This window comes from Typopeltis vanoorti, chromosome 1 (assembly GCF_054136105.1).
Source record: "Typopeltis vanoorti isolate ZY-2024b chromosome 1, IOZ_Tvanoo_1.0, whole genome shotgun sequence".
Taxonomy (NCBI): domain Eukaryota; kingdom Metazoa; phylum Arthropoda; class Arachnida; order Uropygi; family Thelyphonidae; genus Typopeltis; species Typopeltis vanoorti.
In genome coordinates this window covers 171,657,912-171,674,752 of record NC_143549.1, presented here as the reverse complement: position 1 = coordinate 171,674,752, position 16,841 = coordinate 171,657,912, and the positions used below count along the sequence as shown (strand labels likewise).

The following is a 16,841-nucleotide window of genomic DNA, read 5'->3' as shown; positions in this document are numbered from 1 at the left end:
AGTCAGCTAAATTCCAAATTGCCAGCCCTTCCTCATTTGTTCAGTATCCAGGTAGATACCCAACAGGGTGCACCACGAGAAGGTGAGGATTGGACATTAGGTCAGAAGCCCTGGTCGGTTCTCCGCATTTCTTTCAAGGCTATGTGGAGGTCTCCTCTCAGTTATACAGCTTTGACCCTTAAGCATCCCAAAAAAAAAAAATGTATATATTATAGTTGGACAGTGGTAATCAGGAAAAGATGGAGTAGCTATAGTATTCAACACTAAACATGAATATAAGCTTCTTGAAAGGCAGACAATTTCAGGTAGAGTGATTTGGGCAGATTGAAAAATGAGATGTATATTTCTATGGTCTCCAGAGCTGGATAAAAATGAATATTATTATTATTAAGAGAGACCACCAGGGAGTCAGAGATTCATTGAGGGAGGCCACATATTACACACACACACACCAGCTATCATACTTATTCTTCGATTCATTCACACTGCTTGCACTCACAACATCCAAAGGCAATCCATTCCAACCACGCACCACCCTCTGAGAGAAAAATCTAGCCCTCCCACCCTTCTTGGCGGCCTTCATTCTGAGCTTCCAAGGATGCCCTCTTGTCCTTCTCCCACCCTCCATAAATTTAAAAATTCCATCAAGTGAAATCCTGTATGACCCTTTCAGAAGTTTATAAGTCTTAATCATATCACCCCCCTCTTTCTCCTGTTTGCTAGTGTCTGCAGTCTACAAATTCTCAATCTGTCTTCATAATCAGTATTCCATAATCAATCCCGATATCATTTTTAATACTCTCCTTTGTACTCTCTCAAATATATCAGAATCACAACGGAAACCAGACCTGCACACATTAGTCCAAGTGAGGTCTTATCAAGGCCTTGTAAAGAGGCAAAATAACATCCTTATCTTTACATGTGAACATTCATTTCAGCATTGCAGTTATCTTTTGAGTTGTCTTTGCAATCTTTGCCACATGGCCCCTGAACTTCAACTTCCTATCTATTAACACTCCAACATCCCTAGCCGCATCAGTTTCTTCTAGCCTAATCCCACCAATATAATACAACATTGGATATCTAATCATGCCAAAGTGAATGACTTTACATTTACTGACATTGAACTGACGCCCATTTTCCCATGCCCACAATTCCAGCCTATTCAAATCATTCTGCAAAGACTGCATATCAGCAGCATTCCTGATTATCCTACCTATCTTTGCATCAACAGCAAATAACTGTATGTCGCTTGTCAAATCCTTCCCAATATCATTAATGTACAGATTGAATAACAGTGGACCAAGCACTGCTCGTTGTAGTACACCACTTGTTACATTAAACTTTGCAGACTCAGATCCCCCGTATATCAATTTTTGATATCTCAGCCAGCCATCCTCTTATCCATGCTAATATAGTATAACCCAAACCCATTTTCTCCAATTTATGCAACAGTCTTCCATGCTGTATTCTGTCAAAAGCCTTAGCAAAATCCAAAAGTATCATGGTGTGTCCAATCCCCCTTGTCTAGTTCAATGGTAACATTGTTATAGAACATGAGCAAGTTGCTAAAACATGACCTTCCCTTAGTAAACCCATGTTGTTCATTGCAAAGTAGAGATTCACTGTCAACCCATTTTTGAATGCAGGCCCTAACCAATTTTTCCAAAATCTTCACCACTCCCGAGATATTAATTGGTTGATAGTTAGATACATCGGTCTTTGCACCACCCTTGTGCAATGGAATTACCACATATTCCTTCCATTCCTGCAGAATCTTCCCTGTTCTGAGACTCGTATTAAACAGCCTGGTCAAAGAAATGGCCAGTTCAGCTGAACACTCTTTTAGCACACGTGGTGATATTCCATCAGTCACTATTGCTGAATTCTTATTCAATTTGTGCAACAGTTCTAATACCTCAACCTCACACACCTGCGTTTCTTCATCTAGTGAAGAGGTAACAGTGAGCTCAATGTTGCGTTCACCAGGTAGATAGCTTTTAACGAAATGGGTACTCATTAACTGAACAAATCTTCTGCATCCTGTAACCCTCATGCCATCTGGATTTAGAAGAGTTATTCTTTCACATGCATTCTTTCTTTTACTTGCAGCATATCGATAGAATGTTGGATAAAATAGAATTATATAATTCTAATAGAAAAAAATTATAATTTAAAATTATAAAAATTATAATAAAAAAATTATAATAGAAAAATAGAATTATGTTGGATAAAAACAAATATCATGAATCCCACATCACCTGAAAGCTGCCAGAATCATGGTGGCTTTCAGATGTTAATTAAAGACTCAAATACAGAAATATTATTCAAGAAAAAAATGAAATAGTTCACAAACCTTTCAGAACCAAACCTTGATGATTCAGTGACAGACTTTAAAGAAAACTGAATAGTGAAGTCACCTGAAAAGATAGCAAAATCAAAAAAAATAAAAAAAATCTAGAGACACAACTGGAAAAGAACTAAGTATATAGAAAATTCCTGGCCAGTAAATCAACAGGTGTTCTAAGAGAATAATCTGGAAAACTAAACTGTGTGTCAAAACAGCTAAATAAGTCTTCTTGAGACTTTTTTTTTTTGTCACTCCCATCTGCAAACGGTTGTAAACCTAAAGCACTTCAGTACTGTAAGTGGGCAAAGTTATTTTTTTTTTAATTACATAATGTTGGATATTATCTATGTTGGAAATTTTTTTTCCACTTGATTAGACTATAATAAATTTAGTTTAATCCTTTATCCAAGTGTAAGCAAACAAAGTTTGCGCCTGAAGTATCTTCAGGACTGAGGCAACTCATAAAGGTGAACCAAGCTCTCATCACTCCTTGTCTTAGTATCTCCCATAGGATTAAACTAAATTTATTATAGTCTAACCAAGTGGGGAAAAACTTCCAACATCTTTCTCTAAATCTAGAGTAATTTAATAATAAGGTGAGACACTTTTGGCAACTCATATAGGTAAATATGACTTCTCCATTGCATCCGCCTTAGTATCACTACCTCTGGGTCTGGCTCCCACTGACGAGACCTCAATAAAGGTCGAAACTGTTCTGGGTAGTGGGCCTTTCCTTAATGCATAGCATTATACATGTCCTCAAGGAGATGTGCTTTGCATTATGGGAGATATACTAAGACAAGGAGTGATGAGAGCTTGGTCCACCCCTTTATCACGAGTTGCTTCAGTCCTGAAGATACTTCAGGCACAAACTTTGTTTACTTACACTTGGATAAAGGATTAAACTAAATTTATTAGAGTATTATCTATAAGAAAGATTGGAAGCAGTATGTCAGAAGTCATTTGTTAAGTGGACTTCCCTTTTCTGGATATAATTGAGCATTCAAAAGGCAAGGTTTTGGATGTACTATTTCAAATATGAGCACAGTATTTTAAGATCAGAATTTTATTTTATTTTTTTGGAAGCTGATGAAGCTGTGAATGCAGTGTGATGTGTTTTGCCAGGATAGGCTAGATGTGATAGTCAGTCTAAGAAGAGAAAAATGATCTTAATTGGTAATCAAAATGTTATCAAATATGAGGAGTACAGCAAGATCTTTTTTTCCAGGAAAAAAAGTTTTAACAGAGAAAGCAAGTTCTCCAAATACCTGTGCGTTTTGTTTCAGAATGCAATCCATCTCTTGCATACAGCTCCCTTCTGTCAATATATGCATTTCAAGCATCCAGACCTCTCTAGCTATACATTATCACTATCATATTATTCCTTACCATAACACTGCTGTTCTAAACTCTGCATTTATCATACCACCTCAACATATTGCTTTCCAACTTTCCTCTTACAATTTTGCTGAACAGCCTCTAACATTATTTTCAGATTTTTTTTGTTACCTGATTCATACTGCCTTTCAAGTAATGTTTTATCAACAATTGCCCATCTTACTCCTGTTTTGTCCTCTCTTCATTGTCATAGTCACTTGCAATCACTGTTGCTTCCTCAGCAAGTACTCCTTTTAATGTTCTACTCTGCACATTCCACATAATGAAATCTCCATATGTTACAATCCTCATAGTCCCAGCCAGATGACTTGAATGTTAGTGTTTCAGATTTTAGCATGGAATCAGAAATGAGTGGATGCCAGAGAGAGAGAGAGAGAGAGAGAGAGAGAGAAATGAACAGCATGATTTAGAGCAGTTCTTCCCAAACTGTGGGCCGTGGCTGCCCTTGGGGACCGTAGGTTTTGTTGAGGGGGACTGTGAAATAATGAAAACAAATTTAAAATGCTTTAAGACTAAGTAGATTTTTTTATTTTAAAAGAAACGTATTTAACTTTTATTATTTATTATTTTTTTTGTTATTTTTTATATTTTAATGGAAAAATTCACACATTGGTGTTGGTTCACAAACTTTGCCTTCCTGTGTATTTCGGCGCTTAATGAATATTAGTAAATATTGCTTATTCATATCAGTGGTTAATTGTATTTACTTCAAATGCTCTCCAGGGAAGCTCCAAATCTTCCTGTCCCTTTCATCACGCGTTCGTAATCAGGGACTGTTGATATTGACTTTAGATACATATCAAAACTCGGTTTATATTATCACTGTCATCCGAGCTAGTTTTCTGTTACCAATAAAAGTTTCGCATATACTTCACATATGAAAAAAAGCTTAAACAAGTTCATGTGGGGAGATAGCAAAGTAGATACTTGCTTGCAGTGGTAAACAACATGCTCTCCCTAACAGTCACTATACTGCAGAGGCAATAAAAACAAGTACATTTATTATGCCAGTGAATAAGGTATAAGGAGTCTGTGTAATATATTTCTCAACAAATAGTACAATTAAAGACAACCGGGATAAAAACACACTAATTAATGAATCACATGTCCCCTCATACAGAAACTATGCTGTATAGACTGAAACAAAACCATATGTTGCATGGGCAAACACAGTATCTAATTAAAAACTATTGTTATTAATTAGATGTGTGTGAGTTCGATTTCCCAAGGCAGCAATAAAATTCGACTGAACGTGTTAAAATTCGTAAAAGTGTTAAAACTAAGTAATATATATATATATATATATAATGAATGTTATGGCAGTTTCAAATATGGAATTCGGTTGAAGAGCGTTAGCATTTCAACTCAATTGTCAGCTATGCTTTTATCTTTAGGTTGCGCGATCTTTTGTTAATACACCAATCATATGCATGTTTTAATAACCTGCCTTTGCTGTCTGTTTTGCGTTAGTCTTAATTACCGTAAAGGGAGAAAAGTCACAAAAGAGAAAAATGTTCCTGGTCCGGGGATTCCCTTATTCAGGTAATATTCACTCATTTCATGTTATCAGTCTGTGGTGTGCCAGTATCGGTAAGTGGTGATATTATTTGATCTATTCTACGTTAAAAATTTAACCCTGAGATGGATAAGTGGCTGATAAAAAATAAAAAAAAATCCCGTGAACAATCAGAAGAAGCAGAAACAGACTAAAAAAAAAAAGGACAGTATTTCATATTTTACCAGAACAGCCTGCATCGTCTTCAGAACCAAACGGTAAGAGGCAAAACATGTAATATATGCATTTGATTTTTGCAATATTCGCTGTGTATGTTTTGTATTGAATATAAATACAATAAATATTATAATAATATATCTCTCTATTACGATTTTTTTTCAAGGGGGACCGTGAAATATTTTAATTTTTGCAAAGGGGGCCCTGACATCCAGAAGTTTGGGAAGCACTGATTTAGAGTGAAGAAAATGTGCTAGGCTGTTGCCAGATTAGATCGCGCCCTGAGGCAAACGATTAAATATCGCCTCTGATGGATTATAAGACAAAATATAAGAAAATCTCCAGTTGCTATCTTGTTTTTATTACAAGAGAAACATTAATGCAAAACAATTACATAATAATATTAATTAAATGTTTGCCCTACAGGGATATCGCACAATAAAACTGCTTATAAGCTCTTCTAAATTTAAATTATAAGCTATGTCCACCTCTATCAATATAGTTGCTGGACCAACCAATCTTTCTTGGGTCATTGCTGTTAGCAAATAATTTTTAAGCAATTTAAGCTTGGAAAAACTTCTTTCCGCACTAGCTACGCTAATAGGAATTGTTAACAATATCCTTAGGGTGGTGGTTACTTAGGTTGGGATAAATTTCTACAAGATTTTGGTTTTATATATATATATATATATATATATATATATATTATAAAATTTGGTGAGGACCACTTTTCTCTTGTATTATTTTTGAGAGAAGTTTTATTTCTTTAAATAAATCTATTGCATCTACATCAGATGTAAAATATTTTGTTGCCCTAATACGGCTCCTACCGCAACATGGCTGAACGAGTGTCCTTAATTAAGCGGCAGCGTGAGGTAGGCTGCCTCTATGCTACACCCTGTCAACAGTACTGGTCCCGGCCTTTCTTCACTGAAATTCCTGTTTCTTTCCCCATTTTCTCTCTCTCTCTCTCTGTTTCTTCTCTTCTACTTTCATGTCTTACTGTGGACTCTCTTTCCCTGGATATTCATATCTTTCACCTTCCTCTCATTCGATTCTTTCTTTTACTCTTACATTATTTTTCTTTTTTCATTTCATTTTTCTTCATTCTCATGACTTTCTCTCACCTTTACTGTCAACTGAAGGTAATTTAGCTAGTTTCATATAGAGGTGGAAAGGTTTTTTCCTCCAAAAACTCAGGTTTTTCATCTTTTGAAACAAGCAAACTGGCCAGAAACATGCAATTTATAGACATAACATGCTGGATTAATAATCTTTGTTGCTTCAGCCATAAATCTAAAACAACCACAACCAAATCACTTTCTCTTTGTTCACTACTTACATCAGCTAACCTTGTTTCATTCCTCCTGTTCTATCCATCCATCCATCCTCCTCAGTTGCCTTCTAATTTTCATGCTTTCCACTTCCTTTCTTATCACATCTGTTTTTATATCCAAGTTTCTTATCTTCACCTGATATTCATCCATTCAATCAAGGCAATCCATCAGAACTACTGTAAACTTCCTTGAACAGTATCATCCTAGGATTAAATACAATAATACCTCTTGCACATTTTCTTCACTCAAAATCATGCTGTTCGTTTCTCTCTCTCTCTCTCGCTCTCTCTGGCATCCACTCATTTCTGATTCCATGCTAAAATTTGTAACACTGACATTCAAGTCATCTAGCTTCCCATTGCTGCATTATATACATTCAGGTTTTCTCCTGCTGCATTTTTAATTGATGGAAATGTGTATGTTACAGGAATAGCATGCTAAAAATTCTGTATTATGCTATTTCAAAATGTGTTTATTAAATAATATGGTGGATGTGGACAGTAATATGCTAGACAGTTTAGGTTTGGTAGCTATCATAAGAGCAACGAGAAGTAATATGACAAACAAAATATAGAAAAATCTAGAAAAGCTACATAGTTCATAACAATTCTGCACTCAATCATTGACTATACCGATGCTAAATCTAATATAAATTTACAAAAATATTGCTAATCATGTGACCTGTTTTGCATTCCCCATTGACAACTAACTTTTGAATTTGTCTTCTAACACAGCGTTTTCCAGGTTTTTCCTATGACGGAACACTTCACAAATCCTGAAATTTTCGCAGAACACCTTGGTTATTTTGTAATGTAGTAATAATTAATGATTAATTAATTATTATTAAATTAAGAATTAATTATTGATACATTACAAAATTAATAATTAATTATGGCATAATCATAAAGAGCGTTAGTACACTTATGTATACAGTGTGACATGTTGACAAATATAAAATTACATTTAAATCAGTTATCAATCACTGGACTAATGAAATCTTGTAGCATATTGTAGTTTCCTCGGGCCAACATCATTAAATTAATTTGTGCTGATTTTCATTGACATATCCCATTCTGATCACCAAAAATTTATAACATTATTATAAGTACTTACGAGTGAATGTAGACTTTTTATCCTGTGTGCTGGTAGTTTTCCCCTCCTTTCTTCACTGGAATTCCTGTTTCTTTCCCCTGGAGATCGCTCTGTAGACTGGAGGTGGATGAATCACTATCTGTTGTGTCACAGACACCTTCAATAAGAGATTTCTTAATGCCAAAATTAAACAAAGTTCCTTGTTTAATTTTTGCATTCCCAAATGTATTAAAAAATCACGGCACTATGGTTACAAAACAAGCACTTTCACCCTACAATGCGAACTTGCGAATAAAGTATTCAGTATTACTAGATTTGAGAAACAGATATAGACTACCTTGATCTTCAATTTCAGTGGAAAAATTTTCTTTATACTTCCTTGCTGATTGATCACTAAAATTTGCAACACAGATGTTATTTTGTTCAGTTTTGAGACCAGAGGATACGCAAACATTGTTGTAATCCGCTTTCAGGCAATTTTTATAATCGGTCATAAACAGCAGTATTCCCTTTCCCAAATGTTGAAAGGTTTTGATGCGTGAAAATTAATGATAATTCATGAATATTTCCATGTTTAAAAATATGCCGCTTGGTCACTGACATTTGCTACACAGATGTAATTTCCTTCAGCTTTGAGAACAGAGCATACGCTGCCCATTGTTATTATCGACTTGCAGGCAATTTTTATGACTGGTCATAAACAGCAGTATTCCCTTTCCCAAATGTTGAAAGGTTTCGATGTGTGAAAATTAACGATTATTCATGAATACTTCCACGATTAAAAATACACGGCTTGGTCACTAACCTTTGCTACACAGATGTTATTAGGCGTTCTGGGTCTGAGCTTTTCGACATATTCACAAATATTATTCTCCTCAGAATATTTCCACTATAAAATATTTATTCATAAAAAATGCTTAGAAAACTAAAATGACAAATTCCAATAAAACTTCTCGCAGAACACCATTTGGGAAACCCTGTTCTACCAGAGAGTCTTAGTTCTAAGTATAGCTGTTATGTACATAGCTGCTAAATATTTCACAATTTATGACATGATTTGTTAAGAAGAATAGGTATTTTCTTTTATCAGGATTTCTGCTTAAATATACCATGAATTGGCTGCTGATGTCCTGGCATATATATATATCAAAAATGATTGTTTGCTGGCAGTGAGGAACTCACAGTTTTTTATTGTTTAATTTCATTTGTAAATTAAATTATATTTGCCTTCTTAAAATATACTCTTAGACTTTCATATCTCATAGAATGTTTTTTTAAACATGAATCCCACATTGTAAATGCCTGTTTGCCTACTAGTGTTAGTACTGTAAGTCAGTGGTGGAGCTAGAGCTTTTGCCATCCCTCTCAATACACACCAAAAATATTACAAAAAGTCAAAATGACGTATTGGGAAATAAATTAAAACACTATGCTTATTTCTGAAGTAAAACTTTAATTTCAACATTCTAAAATGTTATTTTTCTTGCTTTTCTGTTGGCAAAATCGTCGATGACATTGCCGAAGTCTATTTCATAGTGATGTAGGTAATTCTTAATCAGTTTTATTTAGAGAAACTCCTCTCACAACTAGCAACACTTACAGCAATTGTGAGGAAAATTCACAGTAGTATTACAATGTTTGGAACTGAGTTCTCGAGACTGTATTTTAGAATTAACTGCGAAAGTTCAAAAAGGTTCAAAGTGCCACCTGGAGCAGACCGCTCCCTCCTAGCTACGTCTCTGTCATAAGTGGGTTAAGGTCTGGCAGAGTGGTTAGTGTATCCAGTATCCAGCTAACAGGCTCAAATCCCACTACAGGTATTCAGAGTTTGCAACTGTCTTTAGGTGATATTTGAATTTCATCACTCATTATGAGACCACCATCTGCTTACTGGAGGCCTCAAGAGCTTGAAAAAGTTTTGTTTGGCCTCTAGAGCAAGTTGTCTGAACCGTAAAAAAATATATGTGTATATATATATATGTAAAATACAAAAATAAAAAATACAAAAAAATATATAAAATTAATAAAAATTAAAAAAAAAAAATACTTGGCCCACTTATGGACTAATGTACTGCAACATTAGGCTTACAACCTCTCACGAGTGGGAGTCATATGAAAATAAACAAATAAACAATAAAAAAGTCCAGAAATTCTGCTTTAGAGACCAAACACAGAAGCTTTTCAAGCAATTTCTGATCTCCATTAAGCAGATTTGGGAGGGGGGGGGGTCTCACACCAGGTGATGGAATTCATCTACTATCTAAAAACATTTACAAAACATTCATATTCATTTTGGGATTTGAACCTACAAGTAAGTTGAAAGCTGATTGGAGGGTAGTAGATACACTAACAACCACTGGGCCAACCAGAGCAGCAATTGTATTATTAAACTGATAAAACTGAGTAATATTTCCAAAAGTGTTGTTTTTTTTGTTATTTCTTTTTTGTTTTTTTTTTGAGAGTTCCTCTCCCCACTCCAGGTATATACGAGGGTGGTCTGAAAGGTTCTCAGCCTAACAATGAAAAAATGACTTTATAATTTCAAAATTATTTTTATTTTTCAACATAATCTCCCTTAAGACTAATACATTTATTTATTCCAGCGATGCTCCAGCACCATTATCCCATCCCTGTAGTGGTTCTCAGTAAGATCTGCAAAATACCCCTCTACAGCTGTAATCACCTCATGATTCGAAGAAAAATGCTGACCAGCGAGGAAGCGTTTTAGTTTTGGGAAAAGATAGAAGTCAGAGAGAGCTAAATCTGGAGAATAGGGTGGATGTTCCAATAGTTCATAGTGCAGATCCCTTAATTTTCCCATTGCCAAAAAACACCTTTGTGGTCATGTGCCTTGTCCTGATGAAAAATAATTTTTTTCTTCTGCAAACTGGATCTTTTCTCATGAATTTTTTCGTTTAGGCTGGTTAAAAGATTGAAATAATAATCCTCGGTTATTGTGTTACCCTTTTCAAGAAAATTAATAAACAAAATGCCTTTAGCATCCCAAAACACCGATGCCATGACCTTTCTTGCTGATGGAACCGACTTTGTCTTCTTTGGCACTGAACAACCGGCTTCTGTCCAGTGTTTTGATTTTGACTGCTGTTTGGATTCTGGTGTGTAATGGTGAATCCAAGTCTCATTCATAGTAATAAATCGATGCCCAAAATCAGTTTTATTGTTAAAATGCTCCAAGCACTGTTCAGAGATTTTCATGCGAGTGCGTTTTTGATTTGCTGTGAGCAAGCGTGGCACCCATCTTGCGCAAAGCTTTTTCATTTGCAATTCTTCATGCAAAATATATCCTACACGTTCTTTTGAAATGCCTATAGTCTCAGCAGTTTCACGCACGTTGACTTGCCAGTCATACAATACCATATCGTGCACTTGATCAATGATTTCTGGTGTTACATTTTTTGGACGTCCTTCATGTGGATCATCTTGAAGGATGGTATGGCCACATTTAAACTCGGCAGCCTTAATTGTTGAAAATGAAGGAGAAGAGTGCTCATAAACTTTTATGAACTTTGAATGAATTTCTTTTGATGTTAAACCTTCTTTTACAAAGAATTTTGTAACCACACGATACTCAATTTTATCCATTTCAAGGGATACACACAAACTACAAAAAATAAAACAAAATACTTCATAGAATGACTTGCAATTTCACATCGATGCTTATGACAGATGTACCAACTTAGAAAAAAAAAAATCTTGCTGCTAGTGTTGCCATCTATGGTCGAGGCCGAGAACTTTTCAGACCACTCTCGTATAATCATCACCATCATCATCATCAAATTCCTGCCATGTACCCTCAAGGGGTGTACAGGATATGACAGTACCACATGAAAAAATTACATCATTACTAACTTCCTATCTACAATTTTCCTCCAAATCAGTATGTTACTTGTCAAGACTCCAACATTATCAGATCTTATATTTCTATTGTCTAAGGCACTTTGTACCGTATCAATCCACCTATATCTTGGTCTTCCTCTGGGTCGTTTCCTGCCAACCTGGCAGAGAACATTTGTTTTGCTAATCTTTCCTCTCCCATTCTATTTAAGTGACCATACCATCTGAGATTAGCTCTGCTAACACATTCCTGGATGCTGACAATGTCAAGTTCTTTCCTAATATCCTCATTTTTAATATGATATTGCCATTGATTCCATCTGTTCACGCCTCTAATCTTTCTCAGGACTCTCATATCTGCGGTCTCTAGTCTTTGGTCAAGTGTTTTACTTCTGACCCAGCTCTCAGATCCATAAGTTAAAATTGGTTTGAACACAGTCTTGTATACAGCTAATTTAGTGTTCCGACTAATTTCTTTCTTATTCCATATGAATTTATTCAATTGACTTCCCACCATACCAGCTTTGCTGATTCTGTTGTCTATTTCTATATTTAGTTTACCATCTTCAGTAAAAATTGTGCCTAAGTAGCTGAAATGTTTTACTTGTTCCACAGGTTCTCCATTCACAACACAGTTGACATTTTCAATGATTCTGCCTATTTTCATTGTCTTTGTCTTTTTATTGCTGACCTTCATACCATATCTATTACAACAGTTATTCAATTTAGTCAGAGAATCTTGCAGACTTGTAGCGGATTTATTTAGAAGTATAACATCATCTGCATAAAGCAAAGAGCTGACATTAACATCTCCAATTTTGATATCAGGTTTAATACCACATTCCTTCATAATGTGATCCATATAGATAATGAATAACAGAGGGGATAATGTACATCCTTGTCTCACACCAGATTTAACATTAAACCATCTTCCTGTACTTCCTTCAATTCTAACTGCTGACTCACAACTCAAATAAAGACTAAGTATTGCTTGATATAATGCCCCATTGACACCATATAACTGCAGCGTATTGAATAGCTTCTCTCTTGGCACCTTGTCATATGCCTTTTCCAAATCGACAAAACTTAAATACAGATCTTTGTTATATTCCCATGCTTTCTCGACTATTTGTCGTAAAGTGAAGATCTGATCTCTCGTATAATATATAATGTAATGCAAATATAATGGAATGTCGGCACAGTCCATTATATTTGCTTCTAATTAATAACCTTTTTAAAATTCATATTAATGATAGCTAAATAAATATGAAACGAAATGGTAAAAAATTGTTAACCACCATAAAATCCGATGGAGTTATCAGCGTTTCACTATATATTATTTTGTAAAGTCTCATTCACTGATTTGTCATATTTGACCTATATTGAAATCTTTAAATCTGATATTTCATTTGTTCACATGGGATGGATTTATTTTTTAATTTTAAGATTATTTACTATTTCAGAATAATGAAGTGAAATTCAGCAATAACACAAGAGTTTATATGTATATTACATTAGATTGTTGAGCTTGTCCGTCGACCAAAAGAAAGAGCAGATGCCAGAAGCTTAACTGATACCATTACGAGCCGGGAAGAGGAAGAAAGACATCAAAGATTATTGGTTGAAAATGAAGAACTTAAGAGACAGATTGCAGAAGTAAGGGAACTAAAACTTTTTAAGACATTAACATGTTATTAAAATAATTTCAATAAAACTTGTTGATAAATTATAAGTTTTGTGACAGTAGAAATATATTTAGTAGGGGAAAAAAATTCTGTTTTTTAAAATTCAAAAAACATTTCTCGCATTTGTTTTTCTAATATGATTAATCTTTAGTTTTGATCTTTTATTAAAAAAATAAAAATGATTATTATTAGATGAATGCTGGCTTATTGTTCACTGATGATAGAGTTTAATTTATCACGAAAGTCTAGATTTGCAGATCCTATTCTGATTTGACAGTTTGAAGATTCTATAGTAAGTATAAAACAGTACTCTAGCATTGATAGGTGTTCATTTCTAATAAATAAAAAAGAGAAATGAATTATTTACATAAAATCATCATTCTTTGGAATTCATTAAGTAGAGGAAATATTATGTCATCATATCAAGGAGATGGAAAGGATTATTACAAATGAATAGTGATGATCCCAGTAATTATTTACCCTTTATATCAAAGATGTTGTTACTGGATTGCAGGGTAGAAATGATGGCAGCAAATGTACACATTCACAGCCATCTTTATTGCAAGTCAGGACTGGCAGTTCACACTTTGAATACCCCTTCTCTTCGTTTTTCCTGAGATTGTTTGATTATTTTGTAGCACTTTCATATTTTTGCTGTTATCTGTTGTTTCTTGTATCTTTTATCTTTTCTTTTTAATTTCTTTAATATTTAATATTTTTACATAAGTTCAGTCATATCTTTTTCCTTCTCCAATTAATTGTCTTCATCTTTTCCAAAAGATTTTTTCTGTTCTTTTCTGATAGGTTTTTATATTTAACTTTTTATCAATATTATTATGCACTTTCTATAATGATTAAGATTTTTCTGTATATTAATTTTTAGATATCTGTTTTCATTTATTCATGTTATTTATTGTATTTTCTATGCACTTTTCATGTTCATTTTTATAAAATTTTTCCCAGTCATTCATTAAAATCCCCTAGCACTATTGTAGGCTGTAGGATGCTGTTGTATTGTACTGGGACGCTGAACCATAGAATTCTTCAACTTCATCTTTATAACTGCTGGTTGATGCACATATTTTTAGGTTGTACTAATATATGCTATTAGATCTGATGTTCCTACATATTTGGTAATCTTGTTTGTAATGCTTTTGGTTATAACAAAGCCTACTCCTTTCTGTTTGATATCATCCAATCCTTTCCGGTGCAGTTTCTGTATTGTTATGTATAAAAGTTTGTTTTGTTATTAGTTATAATGTAATATTCGCTTATTTTGATTATTTATAGAAAGAAGAACAGATACGGCTATTAAATCAAACATTACAAGAAAAGAATGCTCTTCGTGCAGCTCAAGTAGTGTCCTCCAGTGGTGAAAGAGTAAGAATATCGCTTCCTCCTCAGTATTCTGACTGTGTGATGCTAACTCCAAAAGAAGCTGTTGTTATTGATCCTGTCTCTGATTCTGGATTTGTAACTGGAACTTCAATGGTTCGCAGCTCACGAACATCACATTCTGACTTTGAGTTTTCTGAATCTTACTTGTGAGATATAAACGAATGTAACTAGTGTGCAGGGAATGTCTTTGTTTTTAGTAGCACCATTTGTGAAGGGATAGCAAATTGGGTATATTTGTTATTTTCAAAAAGTGATTTCTCTTATGTAAAAAGTGGTTATTACGGATACTTGCTTATAATCACAGTTCACTCTCTGTGTCCACTTTCATGAAAAAAAAAAAAAAAAATTCATAGCTGATATATAGTGTTTAAAATTATGAATAGTTATTTATGAAAGTTAACTAGTTGAAATTCCTGTGTTCATAAATATTTGTAGAATAAGTATTGTAATAAGTATTGTTGACAGACTTTTATATTTGTTTATGGTTTTAAAGTCAAGAAATGATGTACATATATTTTGTGAGTTTTTATGGATGTAGTAATACAATTTTTTAGGAGATGTTTTTAACCAAACATTATAGTCCCTATAATCATCATTGTTATATCATGCACACAAAACTTTCATCATAAATCCCTGTAGACAACAAGAATAATTGATTATTTCTGACACATTAGAAGTTAGCTACTGCAAACTGATAAATGAAACGGAAAGTTAGAAACTTGAATATGCATTATATAAGGTTCTATTACAACGTTGGCTCTGTACAATATGCTGAAATATACAATACAGTAGAAAAATTAACTTATAAAAAAGAAGATAAAGAAATCTGACAACATTGATGTGTATCTTCTAGTCTCCTGTGATATATATGTACATATTTATAAATTGTGGTCCACATAAGAAACTGTTTCTTTTATTGGTCCTTGTTGACAAATATTAATATTTATTAGAGTATATTTCAAAGGGAGGGAGAGAGGATGGGGAGAGAAAAAGAAAAGAAAGAATGAAATCAGGATTAGTAACTCAGTTTTCTTGGTATTTTGAGAATTTTTCTTAAATTTTTTAGAATAATCAGAATATTATTGATTGCTATCAATGAATGGAAGTACTTCACAATTAGAAAAGTAAGTACTTGTTAATTACATGCTCAAAATCTTTCTAGTATATAGTTTTGTTTAAATATATACACACAACTGTACATCAACCTAGTAGTCTTTAACATACTGTAGAAAATATTCTTAAAAAAAAAAAAATAAGCAAAAAAAAATTTGTAATATATTGTTTTTGTACAAGAGGCAATAATTGTCAAAGGATAAATTTTGATTAACTAGTCTTTGTTTTAAACTTGCTTGCAATATTTTGAAGAAATTCTGTGGTCCAATTATTACTTTAATATTGTTTTTTTTCTTAAGTAATTGGGAACAAAGATGGATATATATATTCCTGCTTTATATTAAAATAACAAGTAACATTTCTTCCTTTGTGCTTACACTTATGATTGCTATTAATTATGGGATTTGTTACTAAGTAACAGCATAAACTAAAAGGAAATAAATGAATAAATTACATAACTTTGGCTTTGGTACAAAGACAAGACAGTGAAAGCCACAGGGTAGGAGTGTTGCAAGTTTTGTTTGGTCTTTCTAGTGTATTCCACGCTTAAAGTTATAGTGTAATGGAAAAAATATGCATTATTGTCCATCTGCAGGAAGCCTATCCAAATGTAGTTTTATGCACTGTCCACATCTTACTCTCACTGTATGTGTGGTGTGTAATGTTTCAGAAATCAGGATCATATGCTGATTTGGGTTTACATCCATGTCAGCTGTATTGTGAAAAATTTGTTTAGTCTTATTGCGAAACATCCTGTGAAAAACTGAGAACTTGTAGCAAAGGTAGACCAAGACCAAGCTTTGTTTTTTCATAATGTTCTCACTTTCAGAAACTTCATTTTATTAGCGCAAATCAATCTGCAGCAGGATGACATTTTATTA

General features: G+C 33.7%; 1 protein-coding gene across 2 annotated transcripts in view; it reads left to right on the top strand.

Annotated features, from left to right (window-relative positions):
* The window catches only part of GABA-B-R1 (gamma-aminobutyric acid type B receptor subunit 1), a 194,835-nt gene extending 178,678 nt beyond the window's left edge, over window positions 1–16,157 (top strand). For both annotated transcript variants that reach the window (XM_090395464.1, XM_090395455.1), the window contains 2 exons: window positions 13,283–13,420; window positions 14,740–16,157. In XM_090395464.1, coding sequence (XP_090251590.1) covers window positions 13,283–13,420; window positions 14,740–14,997 — 396 coding nt within the window. In that variant the 3' untranslated portion in view covers window positions 14,998–16,157. The remainder of the gene's footprint in view (window positions 1–13,282; window positions 13,421–14,739) is intronic.
* Window positions 16,158–16,841: the final 684 nt, after the last annotated feature.